Source organism: Mesocricetus auratus, unplaced genomic scaffold (genome assembly GCF_017639785.1).
Source record: "Mesocricetus auratus isolate SY011 unplaced genomic scaffold, BCM_Maur_2.0 Super-Scaffold_100707, whole genome shotgun sequence".
Lineage (NCBI taxonomy): Eukaryota > Metazoa > Chordata > Mammalia > Rodentia > Cricetidae > Mesocricetus > Mesocricetus auratus.
Window position 1 is genome coordinate 12,914,998 of NW_024429269.1, and position 23,682 is coordinate 12,938,679.

Genomic DNA, 23,682 nt, shown 5'->3' on the forward strand with positions numbered 1-23,682 from the left:
TATGGCTTGTGGCTAGCTTTGCATTCTGAACCTTCAGGCAAGCTTTATTAAATCATAATATATATATATATATATATATATATATCACCACAATTCCCCTTTTTTGTCTAATATAAAAAGAAGGCTACAACTTGTTGGGGGTGATACTGAACACCCCTTGAGGAAGGGAGGGAGAAAGGGAGGGAGGGAGGGAGGAAGGGAGGGAGGGAGGAGACTTGGAGTCAATGACACAGACTCCGGGAGTAGCAAAAGCTAACCCGTTCATAGGGGAATCAGGCTTGTCCCCTCCCTAGTTCCCATCAGGTCAGGAGGCTGGCTCTGCTATGTTGTCCTTCCCTCATGGGTGTCTCCAGTCAGGTGTCTCTGCATCCGCAGTCTCTGGGTGTAGCAGCAGACCTTAGGTTGGCTCAGGGAGGACATGCCTGTCAGGAATGCTCATGTGGGCTGGTTTGGGCGGCATCACTGCAGCTTGGGTTGGCAGACCATCAGTTTCTCCTACAATAGCTAAGATAAGAAAAACTATATACAATAAGTATGTATAATATCTATAGGCAATAAGTACATCAACAATGTCTAGTCCATTTGCATTTGAAAAATTCAGAGAAAATACTCTATTATCTAGTCTATCTTGGTGAGTCCAAAGACTTGTACCTAATTTTACTTTCTATTCTAATTTGCATTATCAAGTTATATTTTAATGCCTCTCAACCTTTTACACTTTACACCTGTTTAGTTTCTTTTCTGAGTCTAGTAAACTATAACTGCAACTATCTAATCTGGAACTCCCTCAGAGGCCCAAGAAGGAAATATTGTTAACTGAGTAAACAGGAAGTGTGAGCTAGCATGAGAAATGACGAAAACAGCTGGCTGCCTGGACAGTCACCCAAGACTCTCTACATACTGTCAGCAGTCGGGGCTGCCTGGACAGTCACCCAAGACTCTCTACATACTGTCAGCAGTCGGGGCTGCCTGGACAGTCACCCAAGACTCTCTACATACTGTCAGCAGTCGGGGCTGCCTGGACAGTCACCCAAGACTCTCTACATACTGTCAGCAGTCGGGGCCAGGGCACTTTCTTGCCCGTTGGCTACTTTTGCCACAAAGAAGTAAACTCCATGTGGAGTGTCTTCAGCCCCCATCATCTTCTCTGAAGTTGCCTGGGGCTGCTAGGAGCAGACATGTCTCATTGTCATTTTTTTAAAAATGCAATTATTAAAATATCTTAATTGCCATATTCTGTAAATCTCTTTAAGTGTTTGAGATCTGTCTTTCAAAAATATGTCTCTGTTCGATCTTGAAAAACATACCTAATGTGATTACAAGTTCAACTGTAATAGGTGACTAATTACTAACCTACATTTCCTTATTATCTTTTTTGTTGCTAATAATAACTTTCAAGGACTAGAAATTTGCATTACATTGTTAAATGAGCTGAATAGGTATAATAGAAATATATGCATAGTATGTTTTAACAAAATTAATCTCAAATTTGTATCAATATACAATATTTGTGTAAATATACAGAAGTCCAATCCAATGTAAAATATTTATAATTAGTAGTTGCTTTTTAAAAGTAGATTCAATAATCTACCCTTTTATTTATCATATCTATATTCCTTTTATTTTCAAAACAAAAACCTTAAACCTAATGCCCTTTGTTCAACTTTCTTCCTGATCATAACCAACATTTTGTAACCAATCCCCATAAACAATGAAAAATATCCATAACCCAATGAGTGACCAAAAACTACCCACCTCACCTTTTGGGAATGTGGGCATCACGTTCTTAAAGTTACTTCCTGCTTTCTGGGGGCAAAGACATCTTTAGGAGATCCTGAAATTTTTTTGGTTAATTGTAAAGCAGTGTCATTTGTTGTCCAGTCTCTGTATGAGGAGGAAGTGCACGGTTTGTCTCAAGTCCTGGATCATCTCAGGTGGCCACCTCGAAATTTTTCTGAGCAGTTTGTAGTCCAAAGTTGATCTGTAGTTGGTGATATTCAGATAGCGTCATCATAGTCCTGGTGTCAAAGGTCACCGATAGGCGTGCTCATGGTTCACTGTAGAAAAACTGGTAGAGACTCAAACTGAAAATCATGGACACGAAGACAGATGAAGCCTTTTTCTAGAATTAATACTCTATATGACCACTAATATCATGACAAATCATTAAAATGCATATATATTAATCTTACAAAATTTTAGATAATATTATAAACCAAAGGATTATGAGATTAGGGGAAATAAAATAGTCCTTCAACATTTGCTTTTCTTCTGTTCCATATCAGGTGGCTCTTCTGACATGAGATAGAGAATTTTGATTTTTTTTTCTTTAACAAGCATGCTTGGGTTTAGAGAGGCACACTCCAACTCCAAAGCCAGCTTTAATCTTTAATTGGAGTGGGACTACAAAAAGACCATTTGCATTATATGTCTCTACAGAAAAGCAAAGAAAAATCTGGGAAGATTTATAAAATTTTATCTTGTTGGAAATATACCAGTAGGCCAATTTACTCTTTTCTTGGGACAATTTTTCTGGATGATTTGTCATTTTTCTTCAGATGTCTCATTTGTCCAGTGGTCTCCAGATTCCTTAGTTGGATACCTTTATTCTCTTGAAAAGACAAAAGTAAAATCCTTCCTCAACCCTAAATTTTGGGGAGGTTTTCCTTTGGCAAGTTATATCTGATCAAAGGAAAAGCATTTGTTAGTTTTATAAATTAGCTTAGATTAAACGGCCATGTTGCTTGATGAACTATCATCTCTTCTAATTAAGAGGTATCTTGTTCAAATTGAATCTTTATTTTTTGATGGTATCCATAGCTTTTCTTCATCTGTGGAACACATGTCCTGGCTTCCATTCGGAGGTCAACATATCTTTGAAGTATACTGACAGATTTAATTCTGTAGTTTTCTTCTATTATTCAATGTCTCTCCGCAGCTGTTGCTCCTTTCTCATTCCCATTCAGAAAATTCAAAGTTAATAAAGCATTATGCAATCTATTTCTGGAATTCTTTATCATCTCTTTCTGTTTATTTAGCATATCCTTTCGAGTTTGTGGTCTTTCTATGCCTGCCTGTCCTGTAGGATTGTGTGGTATGCCTGTAATATGCTTTATATTATAATAAGCACTGTTTAATTTTCTTAAAGATATATGCTGGAGCATTGTCTGTCATTATTTGTTCAGGTACACCCATGGTAGCCATAACTTCTAGCAAATGTATAATTACCAAATCAGCCTTTTCCAAACTCAAAGCAGTTGCCCATTGAAAACCTGAATAGGTATCAAAGGTGTGGTGTCCATATTTTAATTTTCCAAGATCTACAAAATGGAACACATTGATCTGCCAGATTTCATTCCCTTGAGTACCCTTTGGGTTACTACCTGCAGGTAGTGGAGTTTGGTTGTATAAAGAACAAGTAGGCAGGCCGGGCGTTGGTGGCACACGCCTTTAATCCCAGCACTCGGGAGGCAGGGGCAGGTGGATCTCTGTGAGTTCGAGGCCAGCCTGGTCTACAGAGTGAGTTCCAGGACAACCTCCAAAAACAATACAGACAAACCTTGTCTCGAAAAACCAAAAAAAAAAAAAAAAAGAAAGAAAGAAAAAAACAAGTAGGCAAAAAAAAAAAAAAAAGAAAAGAAAGCCGGGCATTGGTGGCACACACCTTTAACCCCAGCACTCAGGAGGCAGAGGCAGGCGGATCTCTGTGAGTTCGAGACTGGCCTGGTCTACAAGAGCTAGTTCCAGAACAGTCTCCAAAACCACAGAGAAACCCTGTCTCAAAACAAAACAAAACAAAACAAAACAAGTAGGACATTTCCTTATAGTTTCCTTGGCTTTTTCCAAGTGATGGAAAAGTCTTTTTTCAAACCTTTGCTATTGACAAGTTTTTTTTTTATGAAATTCTGATGCCTTTAGCACATTTCCTATCAACAGTTGATCAATTTCATCATTACCTTGTGCTAGAGGGCCTGGAAGACTTGTATGGAATCAGATGTGTTGTATATATGGGATGATTCCTGCCCCTGATTATGTCTTGTAACTGAATAAATATTAAAATCAATTACATGTATAAAATCATCTGGTATAAATTCAGTGGTCTCAATGTGTAAAACTACTCAGCAACCACTTCTGGGTTCAGGCACAACCGGGTGACCAGTTTCGCTCCAAATGACCTGGCATTGCCAGCGCTCTCTGAAGCCTGCACATTCTGCTCCAGGTCTGTACCACGTGGGGATATCAGAAACATCGAACTGATAGAGATCTCTTATGGGGAACCAGCGTGCATGATTATGGATGCTAAGAGTTACAGACTCTTCAGTGCTGATCTACAGGCTCAAGACCCAAAAGAGTCAAAGGTACAGATAAAATCCAAAGGCTGGCAGGTAGACAACCAACCCTTCTCATTAGAGGAGGTGAGTCTTTGTTTTATTCAGGTTTGAGTTGACTGGATGAGGCTCACTACATTACTGAGAATAAGTTGTGTTTATTTAAAGTTCACCAACTTGGATCTTAATCTCATCAAAAGAAAAAAAAAACCCTCTCCAAATTGATATACAAAATTAGTCGTCACAAGGGCTATATAGCTCAGTTGGTGGAATTCCTTGCCTAGAAATGCCCAAACCTTGAAGTTGATTCTTAATACTGCTGAAACTGTGCTCCCAGCAGAAGGATCAGAAGCTCAAAGTCATCCTCAGTGGCATGGTGAGTTTGAAGTCAGCCTGGAACAAAAGAGAACTGCCTCAAAACCAACCCAAAGTTCTTCTCCGACACAAACAGCTTGCCCACCTCCTGCTGTGATACAAATACAGCCAGGAAGTACAGGGGAGTTGTTGCCTGCTGGTGTAATCCCCAGGCAATGGTACCCAGATTTGTGGATGGTTTCAGCTTCCCATCCTTTGTGTAGACATTTCCGGGGCATTCTCTAAACCTTTGGAGTCTAAAGCTTCTGCTGGAATAACCTACAACAGTTTCAACACGACACCTAGCACTGGCTTTCCCTCCTCCCTAGGTCACAATCATTGCTCCTTTGCTCCCATTTTCCGAAATCCCCCGCTGAATGCACTGCCTGCATTCCTGTCCTTACTCGGTTTCTCCTTTTGCAAAATCCAATGTTAGCCTGCCGCCCTCTCAGAGCAGGGCAGGATCCTGGAGGCAGGAACTGATGCAGAAGCCATGGTGGGGTGCTGCCTACTGGCTTGATCTCCATGATTTGCTCAGCCTGTTACCTTATAGAACCTAGACCACAAACCCAGGATGGCACCACCTCAATGGGTTGAGGCCACCCTCATTGATCACTAATTGAGAAAGTACCTTACAGCTGGGCTTCATGGCAGCATTTCCTCAGCTCCTTCCTCTCCATGACTCTGGCTTGTGTCAAGTTGACACAAAGCCAGCCAGTACCCTGGGATTACAGTTGTATACCACCATGCCTGGCCCACAGCGCTCACTTCAGCTAGGCTTTCATCATTCCCCAAGTCCCAGTCTCACGTTTTCTCTTGCCTGCTCGGCTCAAGGTCCCTTGAGGATGCAGCATGTGGCATTCACATGGAGGTGGCTGATGGCGCTCCACCTCCAATCATAAATCTATTCCCACAGTTTGTGTCCCCTCTACATTTCATCTCTGAGTTTATGGCCTTACCATTCTGTCAGCATCCCAAAACAGAAGCTTAAATATTCTGATTTTCTCACCACCCCATCTTTCTACCTCTACCTCAGGAATATCTCCAGACAGAGGATCTGCCTCTCCAGCCCCGAGGCACCAATTCCATTCCCAACATCACTTGAGTTACTCTCACTGCAGACTTTGGTTTCTGTCTTTCAGTGGGACTTTCCTTTGGGTTACCAGTTCACAAACAATGACGCGGCACTGATGACTGGCTCCGCCCCTCTCAGCCTACCCATCCCAGCGCCCAAGCTACAGCAGGCAGGTGTGTCTATCTAGTCTCCTACTCCAGTAACACAGGCTGCTCACGTGTTCTGCTGTATTAAAGTTTCACCACTGTTCGCTGCAAGCGCCCAGCCTGCTTGAGAGGCCGAGGTCACCTGGAAGCCGTATCTGACTCTGTGTTTAGGATTTTTTTTTTTCAGCTTTCTCAGGTCCTGTATGGATTTATGTGGGGCACTTTGGAGAACAAATACAGCAAGCTTTCTTTTGGGCCTCCAGCTCACAAACAACGCAGAGACTTGTTATCAATCATGAAAGCTTTGCCTTAGCTTAGGTTTTTTTTCCCAACTAGCTCTTTTTGTTTTGTTTTGTTTTGTTTTTCAAGACAAGTTTCTCTGTAGCTCTAGAGACTGGCCTGGAACTCGCTCTGTAGACCAGGCTGGCCTTGAACTCACAAACATCTCCTATCTCTGCCTCCCAAGGGCTGGGATTAATGGGGTGCACCACTGCCACTCAGTGCTTTCAACTACTCTTAAACTTAAATTAACCTGTTTTTATTTATCTACACTAGGCTCAGTTACCTCTTCTCTGTACCATATGTCTGACTTCTTTACTGGCCTACTGGCATCTCTTCCCTTGCCTGGATTCATCCCAAGTTCCTCTCTTTCCCAGAAAGCCTTGCCTAACCTCTTCCTACTTAGCTACTGGCCCTTCAGCTCTTCATAAGCCAATCAGAAAGCACCGTGGCAGACACATCTTCACAGTATACTAAAGATTACCCCACAACACTGTCTCCATTTTAATGTAAACTCCAAGCAGCAACTGCCTTGGTCTGACCTATAGCATAGAACTAAAACTTTCCAGTTTACAATATTTAAAAAAAAAGTGAAATCCTTCAAGCCTATGGGAGAGAACTCTGGAAGGTGCATCTCCAGGCTGAAGCAGTGACCACTTAAGTACCCTTGATGGACATTTGTGTTATTCCTTCACTCCACTCCAGAGCAGCGGTTATGCCTCTTCTTCCACAAAACCTATCCCAGGGTACATAAATTTCCTGGTCTTAGTTATCCTATTTAAAAAAAAAATCACTCAACTTGTCACTTTCAAATTAGACTTCCTTAAACACCAAAAGAAGTTTTTAAAGAAAATCCATGAAGTACATACCAAAAGTGTGATCCATTACCAAAAAATAAAAATAAAGACAAGCTGGATTGGATTTTTATCCAAAGTAAAACTTTTGCCTGTCACACTAGGCATAAAGGAGCACCCCTTTAATCTCGGGAGGCAGACTCAGATGGATCTCTGTGAGTTCGAGGCCAGCGTGGTCTACATAAAATGTTCTAAGAGAGCCATGGCTATGTACAGAGACCTGTCTAAAAAACAAAACACTTGTCTTTGAAGAGGAGACATTTAGTACTTCTAGTAATCATAGCACTGGAGAGGCCGAGGTAGGACTGCATTTCAGACCTGTCTGGAAGACAAAGGAGAAGGGAGGAAGGGAGGGAGGGAGGAAGGGAGGGAGGGAGGGAAGGAGGGGAAGTCATACAAAAAAATCCTTACTTTTTTGTGTGTTTGTTGTGGAGTTTTGCTGTTTGTGTTTTCCAAGACAGAGCTTCTCTGTATAGCCTTGTCCTGGAACTCCATGCCTGTGCCACCAACACCCAGCAGAAGAAAGTATTTTAACTAACATTTTAAAAGGTTTGACTCTAGAATATGTAACTGACTTTTAAAACTTAATAATAAGATGCCCTTTTATAAAAGAAACAAACACCAGCAACAGCAGTGCTGAGGGTCAGTCCCACCCTGCCTATCTTGCTCAGTCCCTGGGTTCACTCCCACTTCTGTTCTGAAACCAGAAAAGCAAACAAGCAAAAGCCTTAATAAAAACATGGCAAGGAATCCAATAAAATACAAGCAACCACAGTAGCGGTGCACACCTTTAATCCTGATGGGGAAGTCCTGTATATATGTCAATAAAGCACTGTTGGCCAATAGGGAAGCAAGATAGGTGGGACTAGGAGTCCAGGAGGACTCTGGGTAGGAGAAACACAGGGAGTCACGATGTAGCCCGCCAGAGAAGTTAGATGTCCAGAACTTTTCTCCAGTAAGAGAAATACTTAGGTTAACAATTATGGGATAAACACTTAAGTCAGAGCTAGCCAGTAAGAAACAAGCAAGGCCAACAGCTTCATAACTAATACAGCCTCCTGTGTGTTTATTTGGGGACTACAACGAGGCAGAGCCCAGGCGACTGGTGGGGAAAAAAAACCAAAGTGGCTGGCAAGGAAAAGACTTCTCTCTAAAATGGTGTCAGGAGTGGGATCATGAATTTCCACGTAGAATGACAAAAGATTTAAAGGAGTTTTAGAAACAAAAGAACGGAGAAAAGCATGGGTTCTTGGTAGCAGCATTTTTCTCAGGTGGGCTCTATTTTGCTAGCGACAAGCAGAGACTCAGGTGGCTCAATTAAGGGAGTCTTCCTGACTCAGCATTAAAAAAAAAAGATTCTTTTAAGAGGCTCTGCTAACAATTAAAAGGTGTGTACCTACAGCTGGAAATGGTAATGACCACATCTCCAAGCCAACAGCTTTTGCTGGATGTCAACAAAGACTAAGTCGATGAGCTGGAGTCATGCTTATGCCCGCCATGTTGGAAAAACTGCATTTTAAACTGCCGCGGTTTTAACAGATAGGACACGTGGCCAGAAAAACATAAAGATTTACAGTAAAGTCAGACTTGGATGAAGAAAAACCTCTAAAGGTTTACAGTGTGTTTAAAAATATACATAGGACTGAGAGTGAAAAAGAAACGGCATAGTGGTAAATAAATAGAGAAGCCAGATGTGGTGGCACACGCCGGTAGAATTTGCTCTAGAGGCAGAGGCAGGCAGATTTCCAAAAAGAAACCCTGTCTCAGAGAAAAATAAATAAAAGTAAAACAAATAGAGATAAATAATAATAGATAAATAAATAAGCCACGTAAAGATGGAAAATACACAGAAAGTCTGGATACTGTATGCTATTGTGTTTTTCAGTTTTTTGATTGCTAAGGAAGGAACAACTGCTAAAGTACACTTAATTATAAAAGCTGCTGAATTAATTCAACTTATATCTTTTAAAAATGCCTTGACTTCAAAATTTAAGTATAAGGATATGTTACTTGGGAAAAAAGTTTTTGTTAATGTTTCTACAGAAAATGAAAAGCTGAGGATTCCTTCCAGGCTTCTGTGGTTTGATGAACCAAGACCCCTGGAAGCAGTGGGCCAGGTGTTCCAACAATTGAAACAGCTAAGATGATGCAGTCTTACAGACCCTAAAAATAAGGACTTTTACAGGTTTCTGCGTTTTGTCATGATCCCCATGGTATGAACAGCGCCCCCATCCAGCATGAAGCAGTTTGGAATGAGCGACGTCCAAATCCCCATATTGTTTATAAATCTTTGTTTTCATTTGAATGGGGTTGTTTATAATTAGTTAATGATCACAACGAATCTCTTTTTAAAGGAAAAAGGGGATTATGGTATGGAAATGAGTACTTTGTATTGGTATGGTTTTACATTTATTGATACAAATTCAAGGTCAATTTTGTGATATGTATATTTCTCCTCTTGATTAGGTATTGTGCTTATACTGATCTTTTAAAACATAATGAATAATTAAATACAGACTATAGATAGTTACTTATAATAGTCAAAACTTATAGTTAGGTTAGTTTGATTTTCTAGATATACAGAGATATATTTGAGATAGATAGTCTTCAAACCTTTCAAAGACCTTCAGAAAATTGCATTTAAAATGGTTTAGGGTTTTCTTGACACTGAGAAATGTCTGCTCCTGGCAGCACCAATTATGTCTGAGAGGAAGATGGGCATCGAAGAAACTCGTTATGGAGTTTGCTTTCAACATGGCAAGATTAGCCATTTGGGCAAGAAACTGCTCTTGCCTAGACTGCTTGACTGTTGCTGTATAAACTGGACATGCAGGACCCACAGGAAAGTGACCGCTGAACTCAAACAGTCCTTCAGGGTTCCTGCTTCATGGAAGAGTCTACGAGACTTTCTGCAGGACACAGAAATTGACTGACAGACTGCCAATGCAGATGGACAGTTTGAAATTTCTTGCTTTGCTGAGAAGTCTTCTGGACACATTGTGGCCTATGGGCTAAAGATGGATGCCCCAATGTTACAGAGGAACTTCAGGTGACTGTCCAGGTAGCGAGATGTCTCTGTCAATCCTAGTGTTTATATATTATCCTTCTGTGGTCTTTGATAGAGTTGAAGGCAGATAGTTATAATTATAGTTTTCCTTAGTTATGATAAAAGATAAGCTGCATATAGAACTTTGGACTCACAAGGATGGGATGGATGATATTTTCTTTAAATCTTGCTGAATGTTGATGGGCAAAATATTGAAACTGTGTTCTTGCTTGATAGCTGTTCTGTTATATATAATTTGACTATGTTAAAGTTAAGACCTTTCTTTTTGTTTAGACAGAAAAGAGGAGATGATGGGGAAGTCCTGTGTATATGTCAATAAAGCACTGTTGGCCAATAGGGAAGCAAGATATGGCTGAGCCATTCCATTCCCAGATGGCTATTCACAGGTGAGCACGTACACCACACTGGGGTAATGGCTCAGGGGTAAAGCCCTCACCCAGTCCACATGAGACCCCCAGTCTTATTCCTCAGCACTACAGGGGAAAATCACATGCATAAAAGAGACAGAAGCGTGTTGTACCTGTGCAGTGGGATACTACTTACCAATAAAACGTATGATCTGCTGAAACACACAACAGCAATGGAGCCTGCCAATGGGATGTGTGATCTTCCAGTGCACGTAACACAGGGGAACAATAGTCACACTGAAAGAGATCAAGACAAAAGGACACTTGCTGTGTGATCCCGTTTATATAAAATGAACTGCAAGCCAGTCTACAGCAGCAAATTGGGATCTTTAGGAAAGAAGTGAGACTTATGGACAAGACAGCGCTGGAAGGGACATGAGGAAACTCGGGGTGATGAATGGGCTCACTGGCTATGGCGCTGATATTGGTACAAATGTAACTCCGATCAAATTACAGATGTTCTGGTTCAACAAAATCGAACTGTCTCAAGAGAAACTAATAGCTATGCTTAAAGAAGGACCCTCCTCAGTTTTCCTCAGATAAACTTACCCAAAAAGAACAGTGCATACAGTTGGGGTTAAAGGTCCTCCTCGTCTGACAGTCTTTGTGTGCCTTTGGCTGACTACTTATTAACCTCACTACCTACTCCCTCTCAGGCAACCCACTTCTCTGACACGATCTTCCTATGTAGACCAGACTGGCCTGGAATTCACTGTGTGTCTCAAGCTGACTCACAGTGATCTGCTTGACCTAACCTCCCAAGCACAGCTTGAGTGTACAGCACCATGCCCAGCTTCCTTAAAATGGGGCTACTATGGGCTGGAGACATGACTCAGCATTAAGGGCTCTTGTGCTCTTCCAGAGAGTATAGGTCCAATTCCCAGCACCCACAGGGAAGCTGACAACTGTCCCCAGGAATCCAAAGCCCTTTCCCACACATGGTGCACAGATATATGTTATAGGCAAAATTCCCATGCACATAAAAAATAAAAATAAAAATTTTAAGTGGGGCAAATGCTATCCTAGCTCACGACCCCGTGTAATGACCGATGAGAGTCTTTAAGCCACCCCACGCGCCAGGTAACATTAGGTCCCAGGTCTGAGGTGGTTGGATTCGGCTGTTTACTTTCTTTTTTTCTCTTTTCCTTTTTCCTTGCAGATAGCAGCCCTGGCCCCAGGGACGCACATGGGAAAACAATGAGGAGGAAGCAGAGGAGAAGACGGCTCTGGGACTGTGCTCCTCTGAGAACAGGGCCTAAGACCTGGAGTGGGGCCTTCGCAGGGAGGGGGTGTCCCATTTGAGGAGGAAGAGAGGGGGAACTCATAGTCAGGGTAGGAGGGGATGTCAATATGCAGGTGTTGTTTTCTACTGATTAGGACTCAGACCCGCCAGAGACCATGTGAAGTTCTGTCTCACGAGGCTCAGGAGGAACTGGACGCTGAGGGCCAACCCTCAGAGAGTCCAATCTCCTCTCTTGTCCCCACACTATCATCTGCTGGAGAGATGCAGAGAAGGGCCTCTTACAGGAGGCACTGTCGGGGTCAAAGGGCCCACCACACCCGAGTGGCTGTCCCTGGCACAGAGCCCATGCTCAGGTCAGCAACACAGGGGGTTTTAACCAAGATGAGTACTCTTGTGCCAGACACTTTTAGCAGCGACCACACCCTCCTGACAACAAGCCTTAGAACACTAACTTCCTAGTGGCTCCCTCTGGACAGATGTCTGGGAGAAGGGAGAGAACATCTGGAAAGTGAGTAATCAAGGGTGCTGAGAAGAAAGGGTGGAGCTGGGCACTTACCAGAAGGCAGAGCTTTATGAACTATATGAAAAAGGCCAGCACTTACTACTGATGATAATGACGTAATGACGCCTGGCCAGAGAAGAAAACAGAAAGTAAGTTTGCCATGTGGACTTCCTTGTTGGTTCACAACATCCTCCTGGACTGGAATCACACACACACACACACACACACACACACACACACACCACCACCACCACCACAACTATCACCACCACCACATTTGTCTCAACCAGAATCTTACCATAGGCAAACTCCCCTAGTAATTTGTTAGGTCCACGTTTGAAAAGCAATGAGTTTCTGGGTTACAGCAGAGTAGGGCGGGAGGGAAGCTACTTCAGCTCTAGACAGGGTCCCAGGGGAAAACAGGAGGCTGCAATTCAGCGCCACTGTGCACACTCCATGGATTCCTCTCAGAAAAATTAGGAAATGAAGATTTAAATAAGAATGTAGGGGCCTGGGGAGATGCCTCAGTAGCTAGGAGCTGCTCTTCCAGAGGGTCAGAGTTTGGCTCCCAATAACCAAGTCGGGTGGCCCACAACAGCCTGTAATCCCATTCCAGGGCATCTGGCACCTTCTTTTAGCCTTTTCTAAGTAAATCTTAAAAATAAGTAAACAAACAAACAAACAATTAAATAAATAAATAAAGCTGGGAGGTGGTGTTGAACACCTTTAGTCCCAGCACTCAAGGGGCAGAGGCAGGTGGATCTCTGAGCCAGCCTGGTCTACATACAGAATTAGTTCCAGAACAACCAGGGGTATGTACAGAAATCCTGTCTCAAAAAACAAGCAACAAACCATAAAAGACAAGAAAATAAAAACCATTCGTTAGCCACCTCTACACCCCCTTTCCGGGAACAGCTCCTCTCTACTTGATCATTCAGTTTTGCTTGTTTGAGGCAGAATCTTACCACATATACCAGGCTAGCCTGGAATTCCCCATCCTCCTTCCTCAGCCTCCCTAGTGCTAGGCCTGTTGTAGGGTCCAAAAAGATCCAAAACAACCCAAACACTAGAGAGCCCATGCAAAGAAAGATCTTTATCAAAAGGACAGCAAAAACAGACCAACCAGGGACAGCAGAGCAGAGTCAGGACTATGTCCACAAACATTTGTCTCAGCAAGCTCTTAAGCAGAAAAACCACAAACATCTGTGACAAGTTCCAATTCCATTTTCCACCAATCAGGATTCAGGGATAGGGACTTTCCTAGGTGTAGGGTAAAAGGGTCAGCCATTGAAACCCATTTTGGCCCTGACACCAGAGCCAACTCTGCCTCTGACCAACAGAAACACAAAACCAGCCAATCCCTGAGCAGGAAATCAACTAGTCCCTCGGCACCCTGACTCTGAACACAGGGCCAGTGGAAGAAACACTTTAACCCAGAACCAAAGAAACACTTTGAAACTATAAAACCAATGCCAAAGAAACACTCTTTGTTCGAAGAATCAGAGCCAGTGAAAGAAATACACACCCTGGTCCTAAAATTAGAGCCAAAAGACTAAAAAGGACCAGAGAAAGAAACAGTTTGGCCCTGAAATCAGAGCCATCTCTGTCTCTGACCCAATCCCTGAGCAGGAAAACTTCTCTCTGGGAAGACACCACCCCTAAGAAGCCCTATATAAGCCTCTTTACCTGTTCAGTTTCTGGCTGTCCTTTCCCACCCTGACAGATGCAGCCACTGTTCTGGACTTCTCCTTCCCGAATAAATCTCTTTCTCAAAAGAGTCTTAGATGAAGATCTTCATTCTGGTGCAGAATAGCAGAACTTGCCTAGACGTTCCCTTTAGAGGCTGGACAAGGCTGTCTCTAAGAAGTAACAACTTTTGACAGCCTCAAAAACAATACAGAGAAACCCTGTCTAGTAAAAACAAAAAACAACAACAACAAAAAAGAAGTAACAACTTTTCACCAGAGCTGGAGGAGATTGCTACATTTCTGCAGGGGTTCCCCTTCAGCAGACCTTAGTTAGCCAAGAAGAGCGGAAGAAGCTCAGTCAGCTCAGCTAGGACGTTCACTTAGGGAAACAGAGCAGAGATTAACTGTAAAGGCTCTCTCTAGGAGCGGAGCAGGGTTGCTATATCCTGCAGGGACACTGTCTCCTACAGCACCCCAGCTTCAGGTGGCCTGGTTCTGGAAGAGTCAGGACACCTTTCTCTCCAGGGCTGAGCTGTGCTATTGCAGCTCTAGGTAACCTGGCTTCCCAATAAGCCAGGACACCTTTGCGGCTCCAGAACTGTAATACTCACACCCCCTTACATTTTGATGCCAAAACCTGGCACTCATTTTTGCCTACACTAGGAACATTTGTTCTGTGGTACACTCATCTTGCTCTCATTGGTTGGTTCACTCAGGTGGGATGGAACAGCTTGTCTACCATTAGAGCCTCCCTCTGCCAACCAGGATGTCACTGTTACCTGAGGAGTTCAGGAGAACTTAGACTTTATTTGACCCCTATTCAAGATGGAAGTTTTATTCAAAATGGCTTCAGTCTGGTTCCTTCTTACAGGCTAACATATCTATCTTTCATTCAGATTTTTTTGTTTTGTTTTGTTTTTCTAGTCAGGATTTCTCTGTAGCTTTGGAGTCTGTCCTGGAACTCACTCTGTAGACCAGGCTGGCCTCGAACTCACAGAGATCCGCCTGCCTCTGCCTCCTGAGTGCTGGGATTAAAGGTGTGTGCCACCACTACCCGACCCAGATAGTTTTTAAAACAGGTTTATACAAACTTTTTTATTTTATTATTTCCTCTCTTTTATGTTCTATTTTTTAGACAGGCTGTCTCTCACTCTGTAGCTCAGGCTAGCCTCAAATTTAGGAGTTATCAAGAAGACAACCTTGAATTCCTCATCTTCCTGCCTGGACCTGCAAAGTGTTGTGATTATAAGCACATGTTGCCATTCCCCGTTTTACATGTTTCTTTTTTTCTTCAGCAAAAAAAAATTATTTTTGCTTTGTTTTGGTTTTTTGAGACAAGGTTTCTCTGTGTAACAGTCCTGGCTGTCCTGGAACTCGCTTTGTAGACCAGGCTGGCCTTGAACTCACAAGATATTTTCAGCCTTTACTGATATTATTTAGCCTTAATAAAATGCAGAAAAATCCTGTAACATAATGAACCTTGAAGATAATGTGCTGAGTGAAGTAATCCAGTCATACAAGAATAGATGGCAGCCGGGCGTTGGTGGCGCACGCCTTTAATCCCAGCACTCGGGAGGCAGAGGCAGGTGGATCTCTGTGAGTTCGAGGCCAGCCTGGTCTACAAAGTGAGTTCCAGGACAGCCTCCAAAACAATACAGAGAAACCCTGTCTCGAAAAACCAAAAAAAAAAAAAAAAAAGAATAGATGGCATATTGTTTCTCTTTTATGAGGCACCTGAAGTGTTCAGATTTACATAGAAAGGAAAAAAAGTGGTGGTTTACGGGGCCTGGGAGGAAAGAATGGTGAGTAACTATAAAATTATCCCAAGGTGTTATCTTGGGATTAGATCCTTCTGTAAAAGACTGAATGGTGGTCCTGACCATCCAGCTTTTTCAGCCTCCAGCCACAATCATGCCATGGAGTGATAAAATACAGGCATCTCTTGTATACTTTATTTTTTATTTTTATTACTTATTTATTTATTGGTTTTTTGAGACAGGGTTTGTCTGTAGGTTTGGAGGCTGTCCTGGAACTCTCTTTGAAGACCAAGCTGGCCTCAAACTCACAGAGATCCGCCTGCTTCTGCCTCTCGAGTGCTGGGATTAAAGGCGTGCGCCACCACCGCCCGGCTGCAGCTACTGCTCTTAACTGATGAGCCATCTCTCCAGCCCCTACCTAAAATTCTTTACTTATTTATTTTGAGACAAGGTTTTGTTATATAGCCTTACCCGGCCTGGAACTCCTTATGTAGACCAGGCTGGTCCTAAAGGTCTCCTTGCTCCTGTCTCCTGAATTCTGGGATTTAAAATGTGCACCACCGTTCCTGTTACCCAATGCTCTGACACTCCAGAGTCTTGAAAAGCCTTCACCCAGAGTATACGCTTGTCAAGAACATGAATTGGAGCATTTGCATGCAGGAGATGCCACATAAGGGAAAGAGTGGGAAGCCCTAAGTCTATTTATGCAATGGACACCACAATGGCAGTAGCTCTAAGGTAGGACCAGCACACCTCGCCTGACTGCAGTGTCCTGGGAGAGATCTTGAGCCTTCCAGATCCACAGAGCAGGCAAGTCCCTACCAATGTCAAGGGCTTGCCTCAGCAAGAGCAGCCATTAATAATGGTGTGAGCAGGAATTCAGAGAGCACACTGCTCATCACACCTTCCCCAGCCACCTGCACCACAGGTAAGATAGCCCAGAGGCATTCACAAAAAAAAAAAAAAAAAAAGCTGGCTTGAACTTGGGGATGGGCAGGGAGGACAGCTTAGTGGGTAAAGCTCTCATGGTGCAAGCATGAGGACCTGAATTCAAATCCCACAACTCAAGTGAAACTGGGGACAGTAGCCCCCCATGTCTGTCATCTCAGGCAGAGACAGGAGAATGCCGAGATGTGCACAGGCTAGCTAGCGTTGTGCAGACAGTGGAGAATAACAAAGAAACCATGTCTCAAGATGTAAGACGAAGCCAAACATCCGAGGTTGTCCTCTGACCTCCACACACACCCCATTACTCGCACACACCCCCTCATACACGGATTGCACCGCATAAATAAATTTTAAAGATGATAGATAGGCAGACAGATAGATAAGCCAAGCATGGTGGCGCACACCTTTAATTCCAGCACTCTAGAGACAGAGGCAGATGGCGGAGCAGAGCAAGGTTCTAAGCTATTTCCGTAAAGTGTAAATGCTTGGGTTTCTCGTCTATAGAACGGTAAATAAGGTTGATCCAAGATTAAAGAAGCCATTCTGTGTACCTGGTCCAAGGCAAACCTTATTAGAAGCCCTACCCATGATTCTGGAGAGGAGTGTAAGACGGTAAAATCGCCATCCTCCCCTCAGCCCACCGTGGTTGGCAAGCGATGGAGCTGCGAATACCAACTGTTGTGTGAGCACACTCAGTGCCCAGTTACTCCTAAGGTGGAAGCAGTTCAGGCAGGTGCACGGGAATGAACAGTCCCAACTTTTCATTTGCCCCACCCCGGGGGCAGGACAGCAGAAGCGCCCGCCCTTTGTCTTTATGAAGGAAGTTGTTAGGTCACTCATTCAAAGTAGGAGAACGACCTGGGAAGCGGGATTCGGGACCTGGATCTCCGTGCCTGGGCCAATAGATCACTCCCTTTGCGGCCCTGTCTACCTCTCAGCCCAAACCCCGAGCCGTGGACGTCCTTCCCGCCCTTTCTGTGCACCTAACTCCGGGAAGCCGCTAGCTCGTGATGTCCTCTGCCAAGTTATGGTGAGTGGGGAGTGGGGAGTGGATCCTCGGTCTCCGGCACACCCACACAGGATGCCCCGGGACACACTCAGGGGCGCCTCTGCTTTGCCGGGTCCGGGTGGGCCCCGGGGTGGGGGTGGGGACTGACGCTCGCTGCCCGGAGGGCAGCCGCGGAGCTCGGGTGACAGGATGCGCTGAGGAGGAGATGGGGCCCCCTACTGGACGAGAACCTTCTCCCAGGTCCGTCGGTGCCTCGGTGGCCTCTCTTGTGTCCCGTGAAGAATTGACGAACCCGAAATTTGTGGGCAAAGGCGGTTTCGGCGCAGTGTTCCGTGCACAACACAGAACATGGGGCCATGATGTGGCCGTCAAGATTGTGAACTCGTGAGTGACCCCGGCTGCAGACAGGATCTGGTCAAGGGGCCTGAAGGGGAAGGGGGGAAGGGGGAGGCCTTCTAGGGTCCAACCCGACTGTGGCTCCCTTTCGGAGTGCAGGGAGGCGATATTCAGGGAAGTGAAAGCTATGGCGAATCTGCGTAGCCAGCACGTGCTGCTCCTGCTGGGGGTCACCGAGAACCTCGAGTGGGACTACGTGTCTGGGCCGGCTCTGGTGACAGGCTTCATGGAGAACGGCTCCCTCGCAGGGCTGCTGCAGCCCTCGTGCCCTCGGCCGTGGCCGCTCCTCTGTCGCCTGTTGCGAGAAGTCGTGCTGGGGATGTGTTACCTGCACAGTTTGAAGCCAGTGCTCCTGCACCGGGACCTCAAGCCCTCCAACGTCCTGCTGGACTCAGAGCTCCATGCCAAGGTCAGCCCATCTACACCCCAGTGCAAGCTTGGGACCATGCTGAATACCCTCAGTCTGTCCCTCTGAATACCAGACTAGGCAGGTCAACCAGGAATTCTATCTCTAGCATAGCAGGTGACAGAGGCCCTCCTTACCCGCCTGGGTCAGTTCCACAGGCCTATTCCACAAAGCCTCGCCCCTCATGGACCCAGACTGACTTATCCCAGAAACTCTGACATACTTAGACCCAGGCCTGCCCATCGGCAACTTAGATCTCCTCCCTCGGGTCTCATTGACCCTGCCCTTCCCCTCTGGTCCTCCACACCGTCAAAGAGCATCCTCTGGAGGAGACAGAGGGAAGATTCTGGAGAGTGGAGGAGACAGGGAAGATTCTGGAGAGTGGCCTGCCCTCTTCATCTAATACCTGCCTCTTCCTTTCCTTTGCAGCTAGCAGATTTTGGCCTCTCCACATTTCAGGGAGGGTCACAGTCAGGGTCAGGGTCCAGGGATCCAGGGGGGTACCCTAGCTTACTTGGCCCCAGAGCTATTGGTTAATGTCAACCAGAAGGCTTCCCCAGCCAGTGACGTCTACAGGTAAGCTATCCACTCCAAAACATCCCAAATTTTTACGCTTATTTGGGCCCTTCTAGCGGGGATGTGGTATGGGAAGCGGCCTTGCCAGGGGCCAGCTAAGCCTGCATTTTGTGTCTGCAGCTTTGGGATCCTCACGTGGGCAGTGCTGGCTGGAAGAGAAGCCGAGTGTAAGACTCTAGATGGACTCTTACCCCAGGTGCTCACAAGCACCTAAAACCCTGAGCCCTCCCTCCCCCCACCCACTCAGCTGCCCCTTCCCCCCCTCACCTCTTCCGCTGTGATGTCTCCTCATACCATGAATCCCTCTTGTCATCACCCCACCCCCACTCCAGTGGTAGACAAGACATCACTAGTTCAGGACGCAGTCTTCGAAAGGCAGAATCGACCGGCGTTGTCAGAGCTGCCTCCAGCCAGCCCTGAGACTCCTGGCTTGGAAGTACTGAAAGAGTTAATGATTCGTTGCTGGAGTTCTGAGCCCAAGGACCGGCCATCCTTCCAGGGTGAGTGGGCAGTTTCTCTGGCAGCTAGGAGAGGCTTGCGTATTCGGCAGGAAGCTTCACCCAAGGAAAGGGCTGCTCTCGTACAACTCACTGGGCTGTCTTTCAGATTGCCAACCAAAAATCAATGGTACCTTCATCCGGGTACAGGACAAAGTAGATGCTGCTGTCTCTGAGGTAAGTTCCCAAAGCCGCCTTTCCACCCAGGAGCTATTCAGGGATGCACATGCGGCTCCCTTGACCATCAGTGCATCTTCGCTGCCCATTGGTTTTTAATCCTTGGCCATCATTCTTGCCCACCCCAACCTACCTCTAAGTCTCCCTCCAGTAACAGATTAGAGATCAAGAAGATACTTTCTAGGGCTTACTCTGGCTCCTCTAACTCCTGTCTGTACAGGTAAAGCAATATCTGTCTCAGAGCAGAAACAGCGACGGAAAGTTGTCTGTCCTAGACCCAGACCCTAAAGGTACAGAAATGGATAACCCTGGGGAGAGCACGATTTCTGAAATGCTGGACCATCTGCATCTGGAGGGGTCCCTCAGATCGGTTCCTGAAAAAGGCCTACACCTTACTGAGATGGGAAGAGCACAGGAAGAACCGACTGGGCATGCCCCAACAGCAGTGACATCTTCAGATACGGTGGCTGGAACTCCCCAAATGCCACATACTTTACCCTTCAGAGGCCCAACACCCAGCCCAAACTCTGCTGAGACTCCAGGTCCTAACCCCCAAAGGAATCAGGTGAGGCTGGCAAGACTAGAGTGTGGCTCCTTACCAAGGAGAACTCAGGGTTGAAGGGTACACTGTGATGGGACCAGCCTCTTGAAAGCCTGAGAACTCTGTGCCGTTTGCAGGGGGATGCAAGACATGACACCCATTGGTCCCCCTGGGCCCCGGGGCCAAACCCAGCAGCAGGTACTCATTCTTCACCCTTGATCGCTCTCCCCCTGCTCAACTTTCCCGTCACCTTCATCCTCAACACCAACGTATAGAGTTGAGTTACCTTGGAGGGGGAGGAAAGGGCTAGAGACCAGCTAACCCAATCCTCACTTAATTCATGAGGACCTTGACACCCACTAGGAGAGGATCCCACTGAGGCCACACAACAAAACCTGGATATGCCCCGGGTCTGCTGACTCTCCCCAGGGGTAGATCCATGAGCCTTCACAGTTCATTTATTGCTAAGGCAGTCCAGAGGGACCTCCCCCAAAGACACCCACACAGCAGGCAAAGACCCTGCATTTGCACTCCCCAAGGTGAACACAAGGTGCTGCTGCCCCTCTCCCCAGACTGCTAGCTAAACTCATCCGTCTAACCAACCCTAACCAACTACAGAACCCTCCCAACACCACCTCCTTTTCTCTTAAAGGGCCACTGTCTATGAACCTCAGCAACTGTTCAGCAGTGCAGATTGGAAACAACAACTGCTTGGTGGTCCAACCAAGAACCGCTTTGCCCAAGAAGGGCCCAGCACAGTACGGAAGGGGTAGGGGCTGGTAGCCCCTCCAGACGTAGATTTCAGGGAATACTGCAACAGCCTGAAGCCTGGACCACACCGCACCGGTTGGTCAGACAGCACAATTGTAGTGGAAATTAAAGCACTTTGTAAGCAACCTGGAATGGCTAAGACAGTCCTTGCCTCTTCCTGTGGCCCACAACATTCTATGAGTGCACTTAGGCCTACACCCAAACTGACTTCTGACCTACCTCTCAAAAGTCAATAAATACAATAATGTTAACTATGACAACCAGGAGTGGGCTACCATCTGGCCAGAGCAGGAAAGGGGGGGGGGCTCTGGGGACTAGTTTCTCTGGTGACTAGTGTTATAGGCAACCTCTTGGCGTGTAAGGTCAAGGCGCAGCCGGTGGCAGGAAGGAATTACAGAGCCTTGGCTCTCTGGTGCTCCAATCTGAGGGTGGAGCGCTTCCTCCAGCGCTCAGGACTGAAACCACCCTAAGCCTGAAGTGACTGACAGAAGTTGCAGCCTTGCCACTCCCTTTTTGGCCTTGATTTTGAGCACTGGGCTTTGGGGCCCTGGTGAAAGAGGGTCTCTGGAAAGTCAAAGGTGTCCCAGGCTCTCTAGACCATCCGTACCCATTGCACAGGCTTGATGCACCTTGCTTTCTAGGCGTGCGAGCATTTCTGATTCTCTGTACCCAAGAACTGACAACTATGTCCAAGAAAGACAGGCACCAACCCATGGGGCTGCGGGCGGCTGCAGCTTGGACAGCTCACACCTGGCCACCCTTGAGGGATCAAAAGTGGAAGGGAAATGCCACCTCTGTCCTCACCCACACCCCAGCCCCAGCTGATAGCAGGACAGCACTCCTCCCAGCGGTCACCTAGTTCCCAAATAGTTTATCCTTATCTTGACCTCTTAACCCCCTCCATTACCTCGTGTTTCTCCATAGCCTACATGCTCTTCATTGAAGAAAGAGCAATGGCAGCGGTAAGAAATCACAATCTGAGCGTGGGAGGCAACCAGGGGAGCCCGGCTCCGCACGGGAAGGGGCTGGCCTGTAACATGGGGAAGTGGGAGGGGGCCTTGGCGCCAAGCGGGAAGCGCCAGTCGCCAGTCGCCCAGTCGCCAGCCCCCTGAGCCACTAGCAAAGCCGGAGAGGGTGAGTGGCAGCCTGCCTACCCAGGCTCCCTCCCAGGGCCTACCTTTGCTGAGAGAGCTTCGGGAACTCGATACAAAACAGTGAGTTGATGGGTAGAGGGAGATTCTGGGGCCTCCTTCTCGTCAGGTCCAACTCCTGTCCCTCTGGTGAGATTTTTTTGCTAGGACACTACCACGGTCTGGTTTGTGGGAGGGATGGAGAAGTCCTGTCACATCCAGCTGGGAGCCCTCTGAGAAAGCCCCTGGCAGGGAACCCTATCGCTTTGGAAAGCTTGGGGGCTTGGGTCCGAGTGGCTCCAGGAGAGAAAGAAAAGCGCACAGGCGGGCTTATTAACTGAGTGCCCGCGGTCCCCAGGGCAGGGGCTCCAGGCTGGGGCGGGGGAGACCATGGCCCGCCTCTTCAGTCCCCGGCCGCCCCCCAGCGAAGATCTCTTCTACGAGACCTACTACAGCCTGAGCCAACAGTACCCACTGCTGCTACTGCTTCTGGTCATCGTGCTCTGCACGCTGGTGGCACTGCCAGCCGTCGCCTGGGCCAGCGGCAGGGTGAGATGGGCTAGGTGCGGGGGAGTCTGTCCTAGGTGCGGGGGAGCCTGTCCTAGGCGAGGGGAGCCTGTCCTAGGCGCGGGGAGCCTATCCTAGGCAGGGGCCGCCTTGCGCTGGGGACATCTGAAGGACTGGGATTTGCGGGGTCTTTTGGTTAATAATGTCTTTGTCGGGAACCTCGTCATGAATTGTGACTCTGGGCACATGTGACCAAACCCTCGCCTCTCTGGGCTTGTTCCCTGAGTCTGTACTGGGAGGTAAGTGAGTCCCGGATGCATCTCACCATTCTGCTGGTTCTAAGGTAAATCCAACACCGGATTTTCTAGTTTTCCAGAGAGGAAACTACTCAAGTCCCTAGGGGAATTCATTTCCTGACTTTTTCTCACCAGTTTAGGGAACCTGAGGCTGTTAGCTGTGCCCACCACTTTCAAAAGGCAGTTTTCGCGCTGTGTTTTAGCTGCCCTTCTCCAACACCAAAAATAAATAATTTTTTTTACTTTCATGTTGGCCAGGAAGTAGGGTCTTCAATTCCAAATTTGGAAATATTCTGCTCCCAGTTTTCCTTTTACTCTTTGGAGGCAAGGTGGGAAAAATGACTGAGCCTGCTAATCCTTGTCTATCCCAAGCCCAGGACCAGTGGGAACAAAGGGTAGGGGAAGTAATGGGACTTCCAGGCTAGAGGAAAGGCCTGTATTCAGGTCTCAGCGCTTGGATGGCAAGGAGCTGCAGAAAGGCTGCCTGACTAAACATTTGTGAAGTTTAGCGCCATGGCTTCAGGAGAGAGGACTCTCCTAAGCAAACTAGCCATTTGAGGGGCCTTCACTCAGAATCCCAAGCACACACTGCAGTTCCCCTGTAACAGATGGGAAATGTGGGAACAGCCAGGCAAGTCTGCAATCCCAGCATGTGGGAGATAGTGAGTTGGGCACTGGTCCAAGTGACATGAGACCCTGCCTCAAAACTGAAAGAACAAACAGGATTC

General features: G+C 46.4%; 2 protein-coding genes and 1 long non-coding RNA gene across 5 annotated transcripts in view; 2 read left to right on the forward strand and 1 right to left on the reverse strand.

The window, feature by feature from the left end:
- Positions 1 to 22,595, reverse strand: LOC110343801. 3 transcript variants are annotated; one of them, XR_005875113.1, is made up of 5 exons: positions 22,199 to 22,595; positions 10,647 to 10,747; positions 4,625 to 4,721; positions 1,761 to 2,068; positions 1 to 504 (listed from the first exon to the last, which is right to left on the reverse strand). It is a non-coding gene; the product is annotated as an uncharacterized LOC110343801 (long non-coding RNA). The 3 variants fall into 3 exon arrangements; XR_002386140.2 differs by lacking the exon at positions 22,199 to 22,595 and adding an exon at positions 21,929 to 22,031; XR_002386137.2 differs by lacking the exon at positions 22,199 to 22,595 and adding an exon at positions 13,942 to 14,221.
- On the forward strand, positions 17,474 to 21,146 carry Ripk3 (receptor interacting serine/threonine kinase 3). Its single transcript, XM_005085622.4, is given in 11 exon segments — positions 17,474 to 17,678; positions 17,898 to 18,041; positions 18,153 to 18,462; positions 18,889 to 18,951; positions 18,953 to 19,035; positions 19,156 to 19,202; positions 19,368 to 19,535; positions 19,642 to 19,709; positions 19,930 to 20,274; positions 20,388 to 20,448; positions 20,903 to 21,146. Coding segments are annotated over 11 exon segments (1,440 nt in total). The 5' UTR covers positions 17,474 to 17,658; the 3' UTR covers positions 21,034 to 21,146.
- The window catches only part of Adcy4 (adenylate cyclase 4), a 16,683-nt gene continuing 15,094 nt past the window's right edge, over positions 22,094 to 23,682 (forward strand). Inside the window, exons 1-2 of the mRNA XM_005085621.4 lie at positions 22,094 to 22,235; positions 22,510 to 22,700. Of these exons, the coding sequence (XP_005085678.1) occupies positions 22,542 to 22,700 (159 nt within the window). The 5' untranslated portion in view covers positions 22,094 to 22,235; positions 22,510 to 22,541. The remainder of the gene's footprint in view (positions 22,236 to 22,509; positions 22,701 to 23,682) is intronic.